The 13,210-nt window shown below is 42.7% G+C and overlaps 1 protein-coding gene across 22 annotated transcripts in view; it reads left to right on the plus strand.

Annotated features, from left to right (window-relative positions):
• The window catches only part of BCL11A (BCL11 transcription factor A), a 102,232-nt gene extending 98,723 nt beyond the window's left edge, over nt 1-3,509 (plus strand). For 21 of the 22 annotated variants that reach the window (XM_009442501.5, XM_003309025.7, XM_001158448.8 and 18 more), the window contains one exon: nt 3,001-3,509. Coding sequence is in view for 16 of the 22 variants with exons in the window: in XM_003309025.7 (XP_003309073.1) it covers nt 3,001-3,102 (102 nt within the window). In the remaining 6 variants the exon portion in view is untranslated. The remainder of the gene's footprint in view (nt 1-3,000) is intronic. The other variant, XM_063789040.1, reaches the window with a different exon arrangement.
• The last annotated feature ends 9,701 nt before the right edge of the window (nt 3,510-13,210 follow it).

The raw sequence follows: 13,210 nt of genomic DNA on the forward strand, positions 1-13,210 counted from the left end.
TGCATCCTGACAGACAGAATTAATGGTGGATACTGTACACTTGTCTGTTCAAATTTCTTAAATCAAATGGGGAATGGGGAGGAGTGCAAACATCTGGTGATAAATCACAGATTATGTTTGATTTACATGGTCCCAAAGTTAAATAAATTTACTGGGAGATGGGTTCTTCAGGTTACTTAGTCTCCTGACTTATTGACGCCTTCTGATAAAATATTATTTCTGAAGCTGATGAACAATAGAAGCATGAGAACCTAGCCAACATGATATAACTTATAAATGATATTTTGTATCCAGAACTCTAAAATTTAAAATCTTAATATAAAATAACATGCACATTTCCAATAGTAAGATGAATTCATGATCTTTTTTTTTAAAATGAGGAACTACTAAGATCATTAATGTCTCTTAAAATCCTCAAGTAAGTTTTTGTAACAGGCTTGACGTGCTGATGGAATGTTCTCTACATACCTGAACTGATGCTTAAAATGTTCTTTTTAATCTTCATTTGAGAACAACTTAATAAACAGGAATACCGCAAATTCTATTTCTCACAGATTTTAAACCAGAAACTCTTCCAGTGCCTATATTACCTCCTTTCTGAACCCATTTGCTATCCTCTCTTTGTTTAGGACCTACAAAAAGGCTGGAACCAACACATTACAAAGGTTGCTAAGAAGTGAGGTGAACACAGTTCTTCATTTGCACTGGCCATGGCAGAAAGTGTGAAGTAGTTGAGTTTTTCCCAGGGCATTCTGTAGATATAGAACTGTTTATTTAAATACCATTTTTGTATATGCAATAAGTACATATTGTATATATTCATAATGCTAGAAGTGAGAACTTGAAAGGAAGTGGCGGGAGATGGCTTAGGTATAATTCCAGTTGGAGAAATAAGGAAATGAGGTGGTTTATTCACAGACACAGTTTGCTGAAAGGTACTGGGATTATTTTGGGCCTTCCTGAAAAGGAGTTGAGAAGCTTCAGGCCCCATCCTCTCCTGCTTGTAGTACTTTGCTCACAGAGACTGAGGGAGGAAATACAGTGTTTTCTTGTTTTAAGCCTCTTTTCCCCCTCCGTACACACATGAACATGACTTCTTATGACTGTGTTGTAACTGTGTGTTCCTCATTACGATTCTGTTACTCCATTGTCCCTGGGCCTGGTGTGTTCAGGAATGTACCCATCCCATTCTCTTTTTTTCAGACAACTTCCCATAAAAAAAAAATTGTGGGAACTTTGCCGATATGAGGATGGGATTGGCAGAGTTCTCTCAACCTGCTTGGAAAAATGTTTCTTAAAAGACTGCTAACTTTTAAAAGGCATGAGCCATCTAGCAGATTTTCCTAGTTGTCTCCTAAAGCCCTGCATATTTCCCAATTGAAAATAAACGAACCCATTGTTAGAGAAATGGACATCAGAACACATAGAGGGAATTGGTATGATGTGTATTTACTCTAGGGCTGCTATAGCTATGAACTGTGGACATGGGTTGTCCGGTCTGCACTTCTGCTTGCTGGCATCTCGTTATCCCATTAGCCCGCTGTTTAATTTACTACATACAGCACGAGGCCAGTGACTCAGCCTTTAGGGGGATGGGGCTGTTTCTCTCTCTCTCTCTCTCTTTCTCTCTCTCTATTTCCCAGCGTCATCTACGGTCATGGGATACTATTAATTCCTCCCTTCCAAATGGGAAAGAGACCAATCCAGTTCACACGGGTCATTGTACTTGAGAACCTAAACTTGGCTGAACACAGCTCGATGGTTGATCCAAATACGTTTTTCCTTTCTGTAAAGTGGCAAAAACTATTTCAAGGGAGCACGTGTATCAGATCTTTCATAGAGATGGTAGAAAAGGCAAATTAAGCCATTTCCCCAAGTATCCTCTAAAGCGGGAGCCCCTAAACCCATAGGGGGGCTGTGCTTTTAAATAGCTGTGAACGTGGTACATGCCCATGATATACTTTGTCTATTAGAATTTGAATATTGGTAGCAGGTTGGACGAAAGGGTTTGATTGGGGTATCAGCTAAAGGGGCCTCGACGACAGTGACTTAGCGCTGGACTGGGAATGGGATTCCCCAGAACCCACCTGGACACAGCATGCCCCTCAGCCCAGGTCTCCGCTGCTCTGCTCAGGGGTGGGATGCGTGAGAGCAGCTGAGATCCAGACCCCGGGCCTCCTGCGGCGCCAAGTCAGGGGAGAGGAGGCCCCAGGCCCCTGCTTCGGGTCGCCATGGCAACGAGGCCTGGAATGCCACAGTGGTAGCCCTCTTCCTCGGCACATCCGGACTCCCAGTTCTGCTGCTTCAAGTCAATGTCCACAGCAAGGGAGGAACCCCGGAGGAAAATAACCACTCCCTTCTTCCCTTCACCATTGCCTTCCCCCTTCCAAAAAAGAAAAGAAAACTGCATGTTTGAAAGAAACTACAGGCAGTTTTTGGTGCAATTTGAGAGCAACTCTTTTGGGTTCTGGTTTTCTCTTCAGAGATTTGTTCGCCTCTTGTAAATCATTGGCTGCTTTGACGTTGAACTTGATGACATTTCATGTTTTCGTTGTGCTGCTTTTACATCAGTTTTGATTTTTTGTTTCTTTATAATTTTATTATTATTTTGAGAAGGTGTCCCCTTTCCCTCCTCCCTCTCCCGCTCTCCTCAACCAAAGGACTGTTTCTTACTAAGTTTTCTCAGTCATAAGGGCAAGTGTTTCCTTCCAGGTGTGTCCCGAGTTTATTAGGACTATCATACACTTGGGCAGGGGTGGGGGGACCTGGGTCCTCCTTGGGGGGACGGAAGGGAGGGAGGCATGGGAAGACCACTCAGAGGTCAGAGATACTTGGGGAGGGGAGGCTGAGTATGAAATCATGCTTAAGATGCCAGTGGCTCGACCTGTGGTTGGTTTAAGTTCTAATTTTTAAAAAGCTAGTTAGAGAACAGAAAATCATTGGGCCAAGTCACACCTGTACTTTTTTTTTCCCCCTCCTCTGTCTCCAACCTCTTTCTAGGTTCTTCACACACCCCCATTCGGCGTAGTACCCAGAGAGCTCAAGATGTGTGGCAGTTTTCGGATGGAAGCTCGAGAGCCCTTAAGTTCTGAGAAAATTTGAAGCCCCCAGGGGTGGGGTGGACGCGTGCCGCCCAGTCGACGTCAGCGTGGTCTGTCATCCTGCTAGTTTGTGATGTTTTCTGACAGTAGCCTCCAAGAAGCCGTTGTGCGAAGACAGAGTCCTGCAGAGTCCTTCCAGCCTAGGCCTGCAGTGCCATTTTATTTATATTTTTTAATAAAAAGTAAAAACAAAAAAACAGACCCACATTGGAACAGTGAATCAGTCCCATAGAGAGGGCCCGTGGACCATCGCTGTCATGAGTGATGCCCTGGCCCTTCTGAAACCAGCCAATCTAATTACCTGTATTGTGGAAATGCGCATGAGTCCCCAACCCCTTGTTTCTATACATTCTATGTTGTCTTTTAAAAAGTGTGCTTAACATTGACACAATAAATGTTGGAGCTTTAGGTGGTGTTTGCTTGTTCTTTAATTTTTAATGCTTATAAGACAATGAGGCTGCTTATGATTTTGTATTTCTGTACCCGTTTCCTACAGACACCCATCGGGTGGGTAGGAGGAACAGATTTGAGAAATGGGCAGGAGATGTAGGAGGGGAACTAGGTTACCGCTTATCAGATGGCATAAATTTTCAAGGAGAATCAAAATGCAAAACTTGGGAATAAATCATAGCAATATCATAATTAATGTAGTAGTAATATTGCTGTTTATTAATGCTGAAGTGTGGTTTTCCTAACTGTCTGACTTATAATTTGCATACCATTAAATAATGCATAATATGGCACGCCGAATCCTGTTTTTCAAATATATGCTTTTGGTGGCTACCATGCAGGATTTGAATTTGTCTTTTAATTTAGCTTAGGAAAGAACATCACTGGGCGAGCGGTAAATCCTAAAGAAGGTGATAAATGTCAGTAGTTTCTTATTAAATATTCTAATTTTAGGTTCCCAAACCTTCAGGAAATATATCTTAATGCAGACAAACAAACAAACATAAAACTTCTTTAGTACTTACATCAGGAAATTTGGGGCAGATTTTAGAGGGGGGAAATTATAGGAGGAAAGAAGTTCGCATCAGAACAGACAATCACAGCAATGCTCTATTCCTTAGAAATTAGTGCCACAAATAAGTTACATCTACAAACAGGTGGTAAAAATTCTTTCTGGCCCAGTTAATTTGCACAGAACTTTTCTTAGTTTGGTATTTTTTACTGCTTGGAGATCCAGAAGAGAATTAGAAACAATATAGCAAATTAAAATAGGTTTGTCAATAATAGAGCTCAGACACCTGTGTGCTGTAGATTCACATACAGGCCGTGAACCTAAGTGGGGAAAATCCTACCCATCCACCTTCTGGCTAGATTACCTAGCTTAGTGAAAAGATAGCCAAATAATTGGCATGTGAATTCTTTCCTGCTTATTCATAATAAATAATGACTGTCTACAGTAGTGAACTACCTTATACTGTATACAGTGCTGTCTCGTGCATTATTTCACCTGCTCTCTGGGACAGATCTCATGACTTCTACTTTATGGAGGTGGAGACTGAGGCTCACCAAGGTTAAGGGCTTGCCAGAGGCCACATCAATAAGAGAGAAAGCAGAGAAGCCAGGTTTTCTGGTTTCTTGTCCAGAGCGAATTTCACCAAACTCTGTTTAACTGATCAAAGGGAGTATCTTTTCCTGTGTTAGCACATAAGTCATAAATGTTCACAGACACACACATGTGGCTTACACATACAGACCCAGGATGGCCTTTGGTAAAGGCATGCAGAGTTGCCCCTTCCTACCAACAGATGTGTGCACTGAGAAAGGGAGGTTGCAGCCTCCTTGCCATCACCTTTCCCCTGTGGCTTTTCCATGACAAATAACCCTGATTGCACGAGTGGCCCGTTTGTGACTTCCTATCAATTAGTTGGGACTTTCAGACAAGAAGTTATTTCATAAAGAAACCCTCTCCCTGCCCCATGCTCTGCCTATGTGTTGCTGAAACATAAGACCATTAGGGTTTCTGTGATGGCATCCTCCCTAAATGTGCTGAACTCCTTGCTGATGCCTAGAAAGAGTGACACCACTTCCAAAGGATGGCCAGAACTGAAACAACAATCCTGGGTCTTGAGACAAGTTCAGCCTTTGTAACTGCACTTGGTGGTCACTACACTTTCATTTCTGGTCTGTGTTTCTACCCCCACTTTTTATATATTTCTTCTCAGAGTCAGTTTGTAAATAAGTGGGTATCTCTAAAAGTGGGATTTTTAAGGGGCAAGAGGATAACAGAAGTGGAGAAAGGATATCTTTTTATCCTCTTCACTGTGGAGAAGAACCCCCTCAAAACAAACAGAACAAAAAGACTGTCTTTTCCCATGGCTTTTAAAGTTGAAAGACAACAAATATTTATTTACAGAATTTATTAGGAAATGGTATTGTGTTAGGGCTAGCCATTTTTTTTTTTTTTTTTTTTTTTTTTTTAGACAGAATCTCGCTCTGTCACCCAGGCTGGAGTGCAGTGGCAAGGACTCAGCTCACCACAACCTCCGCCTACTGTGTTCAAGGGATTCTCCTGCCTCAGCTTCCCAAGTACCTGGGACTACAGGCATGTGCCACCACGCCCAGCTAATATTTTTTGTATTTTTAGTAGATACGGCGTTTCACCGTGTTAGCCAGGATGGTCTCCATCTCCTGATCTCGTGATCCACCCTCCTAGGCCTCCCATAGTGCTGGGATAAGAGGCATTGCACTACCTCACCTGGCCTAGGGCTAGACTTTTGAAACCCCATACAAGATTGACAATTTGGGAAGACATCTCTCTGTGTGATGAGTCAAGATCATGGTTATCCATGAATGGCAGAAGCAGGGAAGAGGCTCACAAATCTGCCAGGGGTTCTCACTGTGTCCTCTCTGCAGAGTGGAACTTCAGATTGCAGAGAGATAAATTGGTTGCCTGACATGAGCACAGACTAGAGGACAGAGTCCCAGCCACTCGGATGGAGGAGACCAAATACAGGGCATTGTTTTTACTTTCCCACGCCTTTTGTGGGCTGTTCAGATTATTATTATTATTACTGTTGAGATGGAGTCTCACTCTGTTGCCCAGGCTGGAGTGCAATGGTACGATCTTGGCTCACTGCAACCTCCACCTCCCGGGTTCAAGTGGTTCTCCTGCCTCAGCCTCCTGAGTGGCTGGGATTACAGGTGCGTACCACCTGGCTAATTTTTGTATTTTTAGTAGAGACGGGGTTTCACCATGTTGGTCAGGCTGGTCTCGAACTCCTGACCTCATGAGCCACCTGCCTCGGCCTCCCAAAGTGCTGGGATTACAGGTGTAAGCCACCGCGCCCGGACAGATTATTACACTATATAAAAAAGGTCTGTTAGAATTGGGGTCCATGATGGGAGAGAAAGACACTCAAAGCCCCTGCAGCACCCAGCATCCAGCATGTTGAATATCAACCTGTTTGAGAAATAATTGTTTCCAAAACCAGTGATCATTTAAAGAAAACTCTTAGGCAAGGAGTGCAATCTTGGAATCTGCTGAGGTCTAACTGAGTGCCCCAAACCTTGGCAGCATATTTTCTGGGCACTTTTGCTTGGAGTTTCCAAGAGCATTCAGATTAAAACCAAGCCCTTCAAGTGGTCAGGAATATCTTTCAGGTTTTGTATGCATTGACATGATTTTTTTTTTTTTTTTGATAGTGAGGTTAACATTGACGAAGATGGCTATATTTATTCCTATTTTTAAAAATTCTTATTTTATAATTCTTATTTTATAAATCAGTGTCCCCGGAAGTAATAGTAGGATTAGAATGGAAGTATTTTGTAGGCTGTTGGTTCTGTTCTTACAGTATGCCACATAGCTTTGACTCCTTTTGGAGTATAGTGTGAAGGAAGCAGATTTGAGGAATTTTGAGTCTGGTAGAAGTTCCGAAATAACTGGTGATGCAAGCACACCTTCCTTCTTCAAGAGTTCATCTTGAGTTCCTAACCAGCAGTGAAACAATATTATATTTCTTTCCTCTGACTGCCTAGGAGAGACAGTACTCTTCAGTTTGCATTCCCCTGGAGTTACATTAAGTCATGGAACTTCTCACTTCCAGTAAAATCCAGAAGCAGTCATTGTCCGTTTTTCTATCTTAGTTTAAATTAGGATATCTTATTACAAACCACATGGCCTTTCTTTTTGCTTTGTATTTTAAAAAATGCTCCCAGGAAGTACTTAAGCTTTATAGAATACTTTTATATACATGATAGAATCAATTTTCCTTGTGATTCTATAAATTAGATAAGAAAAGAATAGACTGAAGTTGAAAGGAATCCTAGTAATCACTCATTTTAGAGATCAGAATAATAAGGGCCCAAAGATTAAGTGAAGTACCTAAGATCACAGTGTGAAAAAAACATCATAGCCAAGCTTGAAACCACACAGTTAGTGGCTGAGTCAGAATTGGAACCCAAGTCTCCCAGCTCCTGTGCAAAGGAATTCAAGTGGCAAATCTCTCCCTAGTGACCCACTAAATTCAGAAATAGGAATAGCAGAAAAGTATGCATTTCAGAAGGATTTAAGAACAAACCCAAAAGCTTGTTTTGGTAGTGCCAGTACTAGCAGGGAACATGTCAGCCTGCCCCATACAGAAAACAGGTTTCTAAAATAGTATTCCTATGACGGAGAAGATTTAGGTCACAACCTGAATGGATTCTTCTTTAATTCACCCCTCCAATGGTAGAAATAAACCTGGAGACCAAGAATTGCTGAGAGACAGCTTTTAAAGTTAAAAGGGCTGCTTATCAAACCAAATTCATCTCCAATGACTTAAGTGGGTCTCACAATCTGTTCCATTCTCTAGACAAGATATAAGAGAAACACCCACTGCATTTGAATTTCAATGCCACATCACATCCTGTTAGAGAATCCAAATAACCAATAGCATAACCTGTATCTTTTTCTTTCTTTTTTTTTTTTTTGAGATGGAGTCTCACCCTGTCTCCCAGGCTGGAGTGCAGTGGCGTGATCTCGGCTCACCGCAACCTCTGCCTCCCTGGTTCAAGTGATTCCCCTGCCTCAGCCTCCTGAGTAGCTGGAACTACAGGCACAAGCCACCATGCCCAGCTAATTTTTTGTATTTTTAGTAGAAATGGAGTTTCACCATGTTAGCCAGGCTGGTCTCAAACTCCTGACCTCAGGTGATTCGCCCACCTTGGCCTCCCAAAGTGCTGGGATTACAGGCGTGAGCCACCATACCCGGCCTCTGTGGCCATTTCTTTTCTTGCCAGTCACCCTTTGATTCACATTTATTTCTAGTGGACATGGGTTGACTTTGAATGTCTTGGGGCCCGGTAGGGCAGCAGTTGCTGTGCGCAGCAGCTGTTTAGAGCCTGCACAGGCAAAGCCCTCCCTGAAATAGGAGAAAGACAGCGGGAAGCCTCACTGAGCAACAGCAAATCAAACATCCCTGTTGAGGATGGTCTGAGACGAAGTAATTTGCCTGATTTTTCCCCCAGTGATAGTTCCCTGAATTTCCTTAGATGGTAATGCAAGCAGACAACTCCCGCTGCCATTTCTGAACTTTCTGCTTCTCTCTCCCTGCTGATTTGTCCCTCTTCTAGAATACGTAGAAAGCCAATTGAGAGGTAGGAAGAGATTAGCTTCCTTTGGGCTCTAAGATTTGCAGAGTTGCTCATGCTTCTATTTCAGAGTGACTGATTTTACCTGTTGCTTCACCACACAAAGGGGGAAAACCCAAAATGCAAATATTCCTCTTCAGAAACTCACCCAAAGCTCAGAACTCAGGAACACAGGAGATTTTTCTTTAAAGCGGTCCTTTGTGTGGATTTGCCTGCAGCCAATATGCCTTATTTGTGGAACTCTTTTTATTTTTCAGCTTCTCTGAGAGCACATTTTCTTTTCCCTCTGACACAGGCCTATGTGTTGGGGGCAGGATGAGGATGGGGTTCCTGTGCTTTTTGGTCTGGACTGGTATATGGTGCTGTTCTCTGAGCCCACAGCTCAGGGTTATGATCTTGGCTTTATCATTGCCATGCTGACCCACCTGGTGTCCCCTCTTTCTGCATGTGACACATTCAAGGCCCATTCCTCCCTCTGAAAAAGGAAGGACACAATCTGCTTCCTACCTCCTACTTCCCAGCAGCACGCAACAGTCACAGCAGTGGGAGACATTCTTGTGTTCCGGCCTCTTGGGACTGGAGTGTTGACATCCAGTCTTGATGGCCACGGGGATGTGGGGTGGTGGTCCATGTTAAGGGTGGGCTTTTCTTTGCTTTTGGCTAGTAAACCCATTTTTCTTTATAAGCTTATGTCACAGAAAAAAAGCAGCAAGCGATTTTTGTTCGAAAACTAAAGCCGTCGTCATGCACACATTTTTTACACAGTTGCTTGTACAGTGCTCAGGGTGCATCTTATCACTTTGGTTGTACTTTAAGGTTGGGGGTCCCTCTTCACCCCTTTTCCTGCTGGAGGGTAGCATGGAGGGCAGCCCTTTCCCACAGGGCCTTGGCATCTCACTGAGGGTGGCAAAGCACCAAACTTCTTCGAGTGCCTGGAGATCCAGGCCCAGATGTTTCTGAAATGTGATCTCTGACTGAGAACCTAACCCTTCTCGTCCTTGATTGGCAGACTGCCCAGAGCTTGGTAAAGAGGAAAACGTAGGTTAAAGTAGAAATAATCATATCAGCTAATGTTTATTGAGAATTTACTATGTTCTAGGCACAGTGATAAGGATTTTCCAAGCATGTTCTTTTTTTTTTTTGAGATGGAGTTTTGCTATTGTTGCCCAGGCTGGAGTCCAATGGCACGATCTCAGCTCACTGCAACCTCCGCCTCCCGGATTCAAGCAATTCTCCTACCTCAGCCTCCAGAGTAGCTGGGATTATAGGCACGTGCCACCACGCCCAGCTAATTTTTATATTTTTAGTAGAGGTGGGCTTTCACCATGTTGGTTAGACTGGTCTCGAACTCCTGACCTCAGGTGATCCACCCACCTTGGCCTCCCAAAATGCTGGGATTACAGACGTGAGCCACCGTGCCTGGCCTCCATGCATGTTCTTATTTCTTCTTCCTGATCATCGTGTGGTATAGGTACTATTACTATTTTCATTCTACTTAAGCTTAGAGAGACTTTAAATGACATGTCTAAGGTTTTGCAAATAGTACTACTACTGTCATATAACTACAGAATGCTTACTCCCAACCTCTACCTTTTGACTCCTAGTATCTACCTCATCCTGAAATTTTCTCACCAGTTGTAATGCCAATGCTGAGTTTACCATCTTAAAAAATTAACAGCAGTGCTAATTAAACTGATTAAGAAGTCTATTCAAAGTTGTTTTGCTTTGAGGGCTCTGGTTCTGCAGACTATGGAGCAAGGCTGGTGTCATTTCGTGCTGTGGTGCTTGCATTTCTGTCCATTTCTGGTGCTGGGAGGACCGGTATGGTTTTGTGAGGCATATCTGAGGAATTCACTCTCCAGTCTTCTCCATCTGCCGTATGGCTCATTCATTTGTTCAATCAACAAATATTTATTAGGTTCCTGCTATATGCAACCTGCTGAGTTAAGTGCTGGGGAAGGGATGCAAAGAGGTAAAAGGCACAGACATTGTGCATCAGAAATTGCTACCAGTGGAGAATTAAATTAATTAGAATCCTATTAAATAACTGGTTGCAGTTAAGCTGGTATGGTGAGAATAGTGGGCTTTACAAAATGCTGATATAGAATTCACTTTGCATGTGTAGCTAGCAGTCCCAGGCAAAGGGCCTGAGTACTCTGGAATGAATGGGAACGTTATTCTTCATACTTCATCAGTGGTACACACACTTAAAACTTGTTTTTCAAATGGTAGGGATGAGTATACATTGATGTTTCCTCACATATTTGGCCCAGTCCTTCTTGTAAATAACAACACCAATGATTTAGAAAGAGGTTAGTAACAGGAACACAATCTTTGTAAAGATAAGAGACCTGTAACAGGGGATAAGTCCATGTATTTTAGCCTTCTGAACTGACCTCTAACTGATTACCTGCCACTAATTCATTCCAAATGGAACAAGACAAAGAAATCTTTACTTCTCCTGTTTGCAGGATTATCTTTCTCAGATCATCAGCATAAGCAAATATTTTCCCCCAGCCTGCGGTGTGCAAGAGGCTCTAGGCATGTGGGGAACTATAAATAGGTACAAGATCAAACCCCTGTCCTCAAAGGGATTACAGTTGGTCCTATGGGGGGGCTGAGATTATATGCATAAAAGCACATAACAATAGGAGAGGGTAATATGATTAATCCATTATTGAGAGATGCCAACTGGAGGAATGCAGAGGAAGACAATTTCTCTGAGGCCCACAGAGATGTTAGGCTTTTAGCCATCAAAGACAGGCTAGGATTTAGATGACAGAGAGAAAAGATGACAGCAAACCAGTTCAAGGCAGTACTGCAGTGTCTGGAGGGCACTGACCAGACCAGTATGGCTGGAAGAGGTTTGTCTATGAAACTAGTGGAACATAAGGTGGGAAACTAATTTGGGGCCATGTTATGGAGAAATTTTGACAATAGGCCAAGGGGCTTGTATTTTATCTTATAGTCAATAACATTTTCTTAAATCTTTTTTTTTTTTTTTTTTTTTTTTTGAGACTGAGTTTCACTCTTGTTGCCCAGGCTAGAGTGCAATGGCATGATCTTGGCTCACTGCAACCTCCGCCTCCCAGGTTCCAGCAATTCTCCTGCCTCAGCCTCCCGAGTAGCTGGAATTACAGGTGCCCACCACCACGCCTGGCTAATTTTTTGTATTTTTAGTAGAGACAGGGTTTCACCATGTTGGCCAGGCTGGTCTTGAACTCCTGACCTCAGGCGATCCACCCGCCTCAGCCTCCCAAAGTGCTGGGATTACAGGAGTGAGCCATCGCACCTGGCCTTTCTTAAATCTTATAGTCTGTTAATGATTATTCAAAATCATGTCCATAGAAAAGTTTTGGAAGAGTGTAGCAGGGCATGAAATAGATTGAAAGGGAATTCAAAACAAGCCAAGAGACCAGTAGAAGGCCGATCCTGGAAGGCATTGGTTGTTTCATTGAAGAAGGATTCTGCTGTGCATACAGTACTTGGGTTAAACTATGTAGTCATCCTTGACACATTCAAATAGACATTGACCCTGTTGTTTGAAGCTGTGTCTAAATTCCCCATTTGTGCTGGTCTAGACCCATCAAAGACTGTAGAAGCTTGAAAAAGTTCTTCCTTATGGGTTGACCCCACACCACACCACACCACAAACAGCCTAAAGATAAAGACCTTGAGGCCCAAACAGGTCAGTTAGTTCCTAGGGATTGACTATTTTTACAACACAAAGGACGACTTCATGTCTCATTAAGCACTTAACACTTTAGTATCATGTCTCAAAGCAAAATGATAAACCTAACAGGAAAAAGAATAGAACGCTACAAGATTTTTGCAGATCAGAGAGGTACAAAGACTTCTTTTTTGAGGGGAGATATAAGAATTTTTTTCTTTTTGTAGACACAGGGTCTTGTTTTGTTGCCAGGCTGGTCTCAAACTCCTGGCTTCAAATGATCCTCCTGCCTTGGCCTCCCCAGGTGCTGGGATTATAGGCGTGAGCCACCACCCAGCTGTGATTTAAGAATTTTTTGATTCTCCTGACTATTTGTAAAAGTTACATTATATTGTTTTTTCTTTGCAATATGCTTGTTGGTACAGGCCCGTGTCCTGTAATAATATTATTTTATTGCCATTTGGCCACAACATTAGATGAATTTCGTAATAAAGGCATGGATTAGAATAAGCAAGCATGTATATACATAACCAAAGAAGCATTCTCTGCACAAAGTAAGGCAGTGCAGGCTGGGGCTTCACTCTCTTGGAGCTTGCATTTCAAAAATAGAGACTTGGTATTTTTGTACTGCAGTCATAAGTCATATCATCTGGTGTCCTTCCCTATGTCTCTCCCCCATGCCTACTATCCTGTTTCTCCTGGAAGCAGGACTAGTCTATGACTGTCCAGTGTCTTAAGTCATAATATTTAGGGCATATAAAGAATTCCTTTTTGGTGCTGGATTGCAAACTCTCTATTTCATCCTAGAGTTTCTCCCAGAGCTCTGTGGTCTCCACTCCTGTGACCTGCCATGGTCACAAGT

Source organism: Pan troglodytes, chromosome 12 (assembly GCF_028858775.2).
Source record: "Pan troglodytes isolate AG18354 chromosome 12, NHGRI_mPanTro3-v2.0_pri, whole genome shotgun sequence".
Lineage (NCBI taxonomy): Eukaryota > Metazoa > Chordata > Mammalia > Primates > Hominidae > Pan > Pan troglodytes.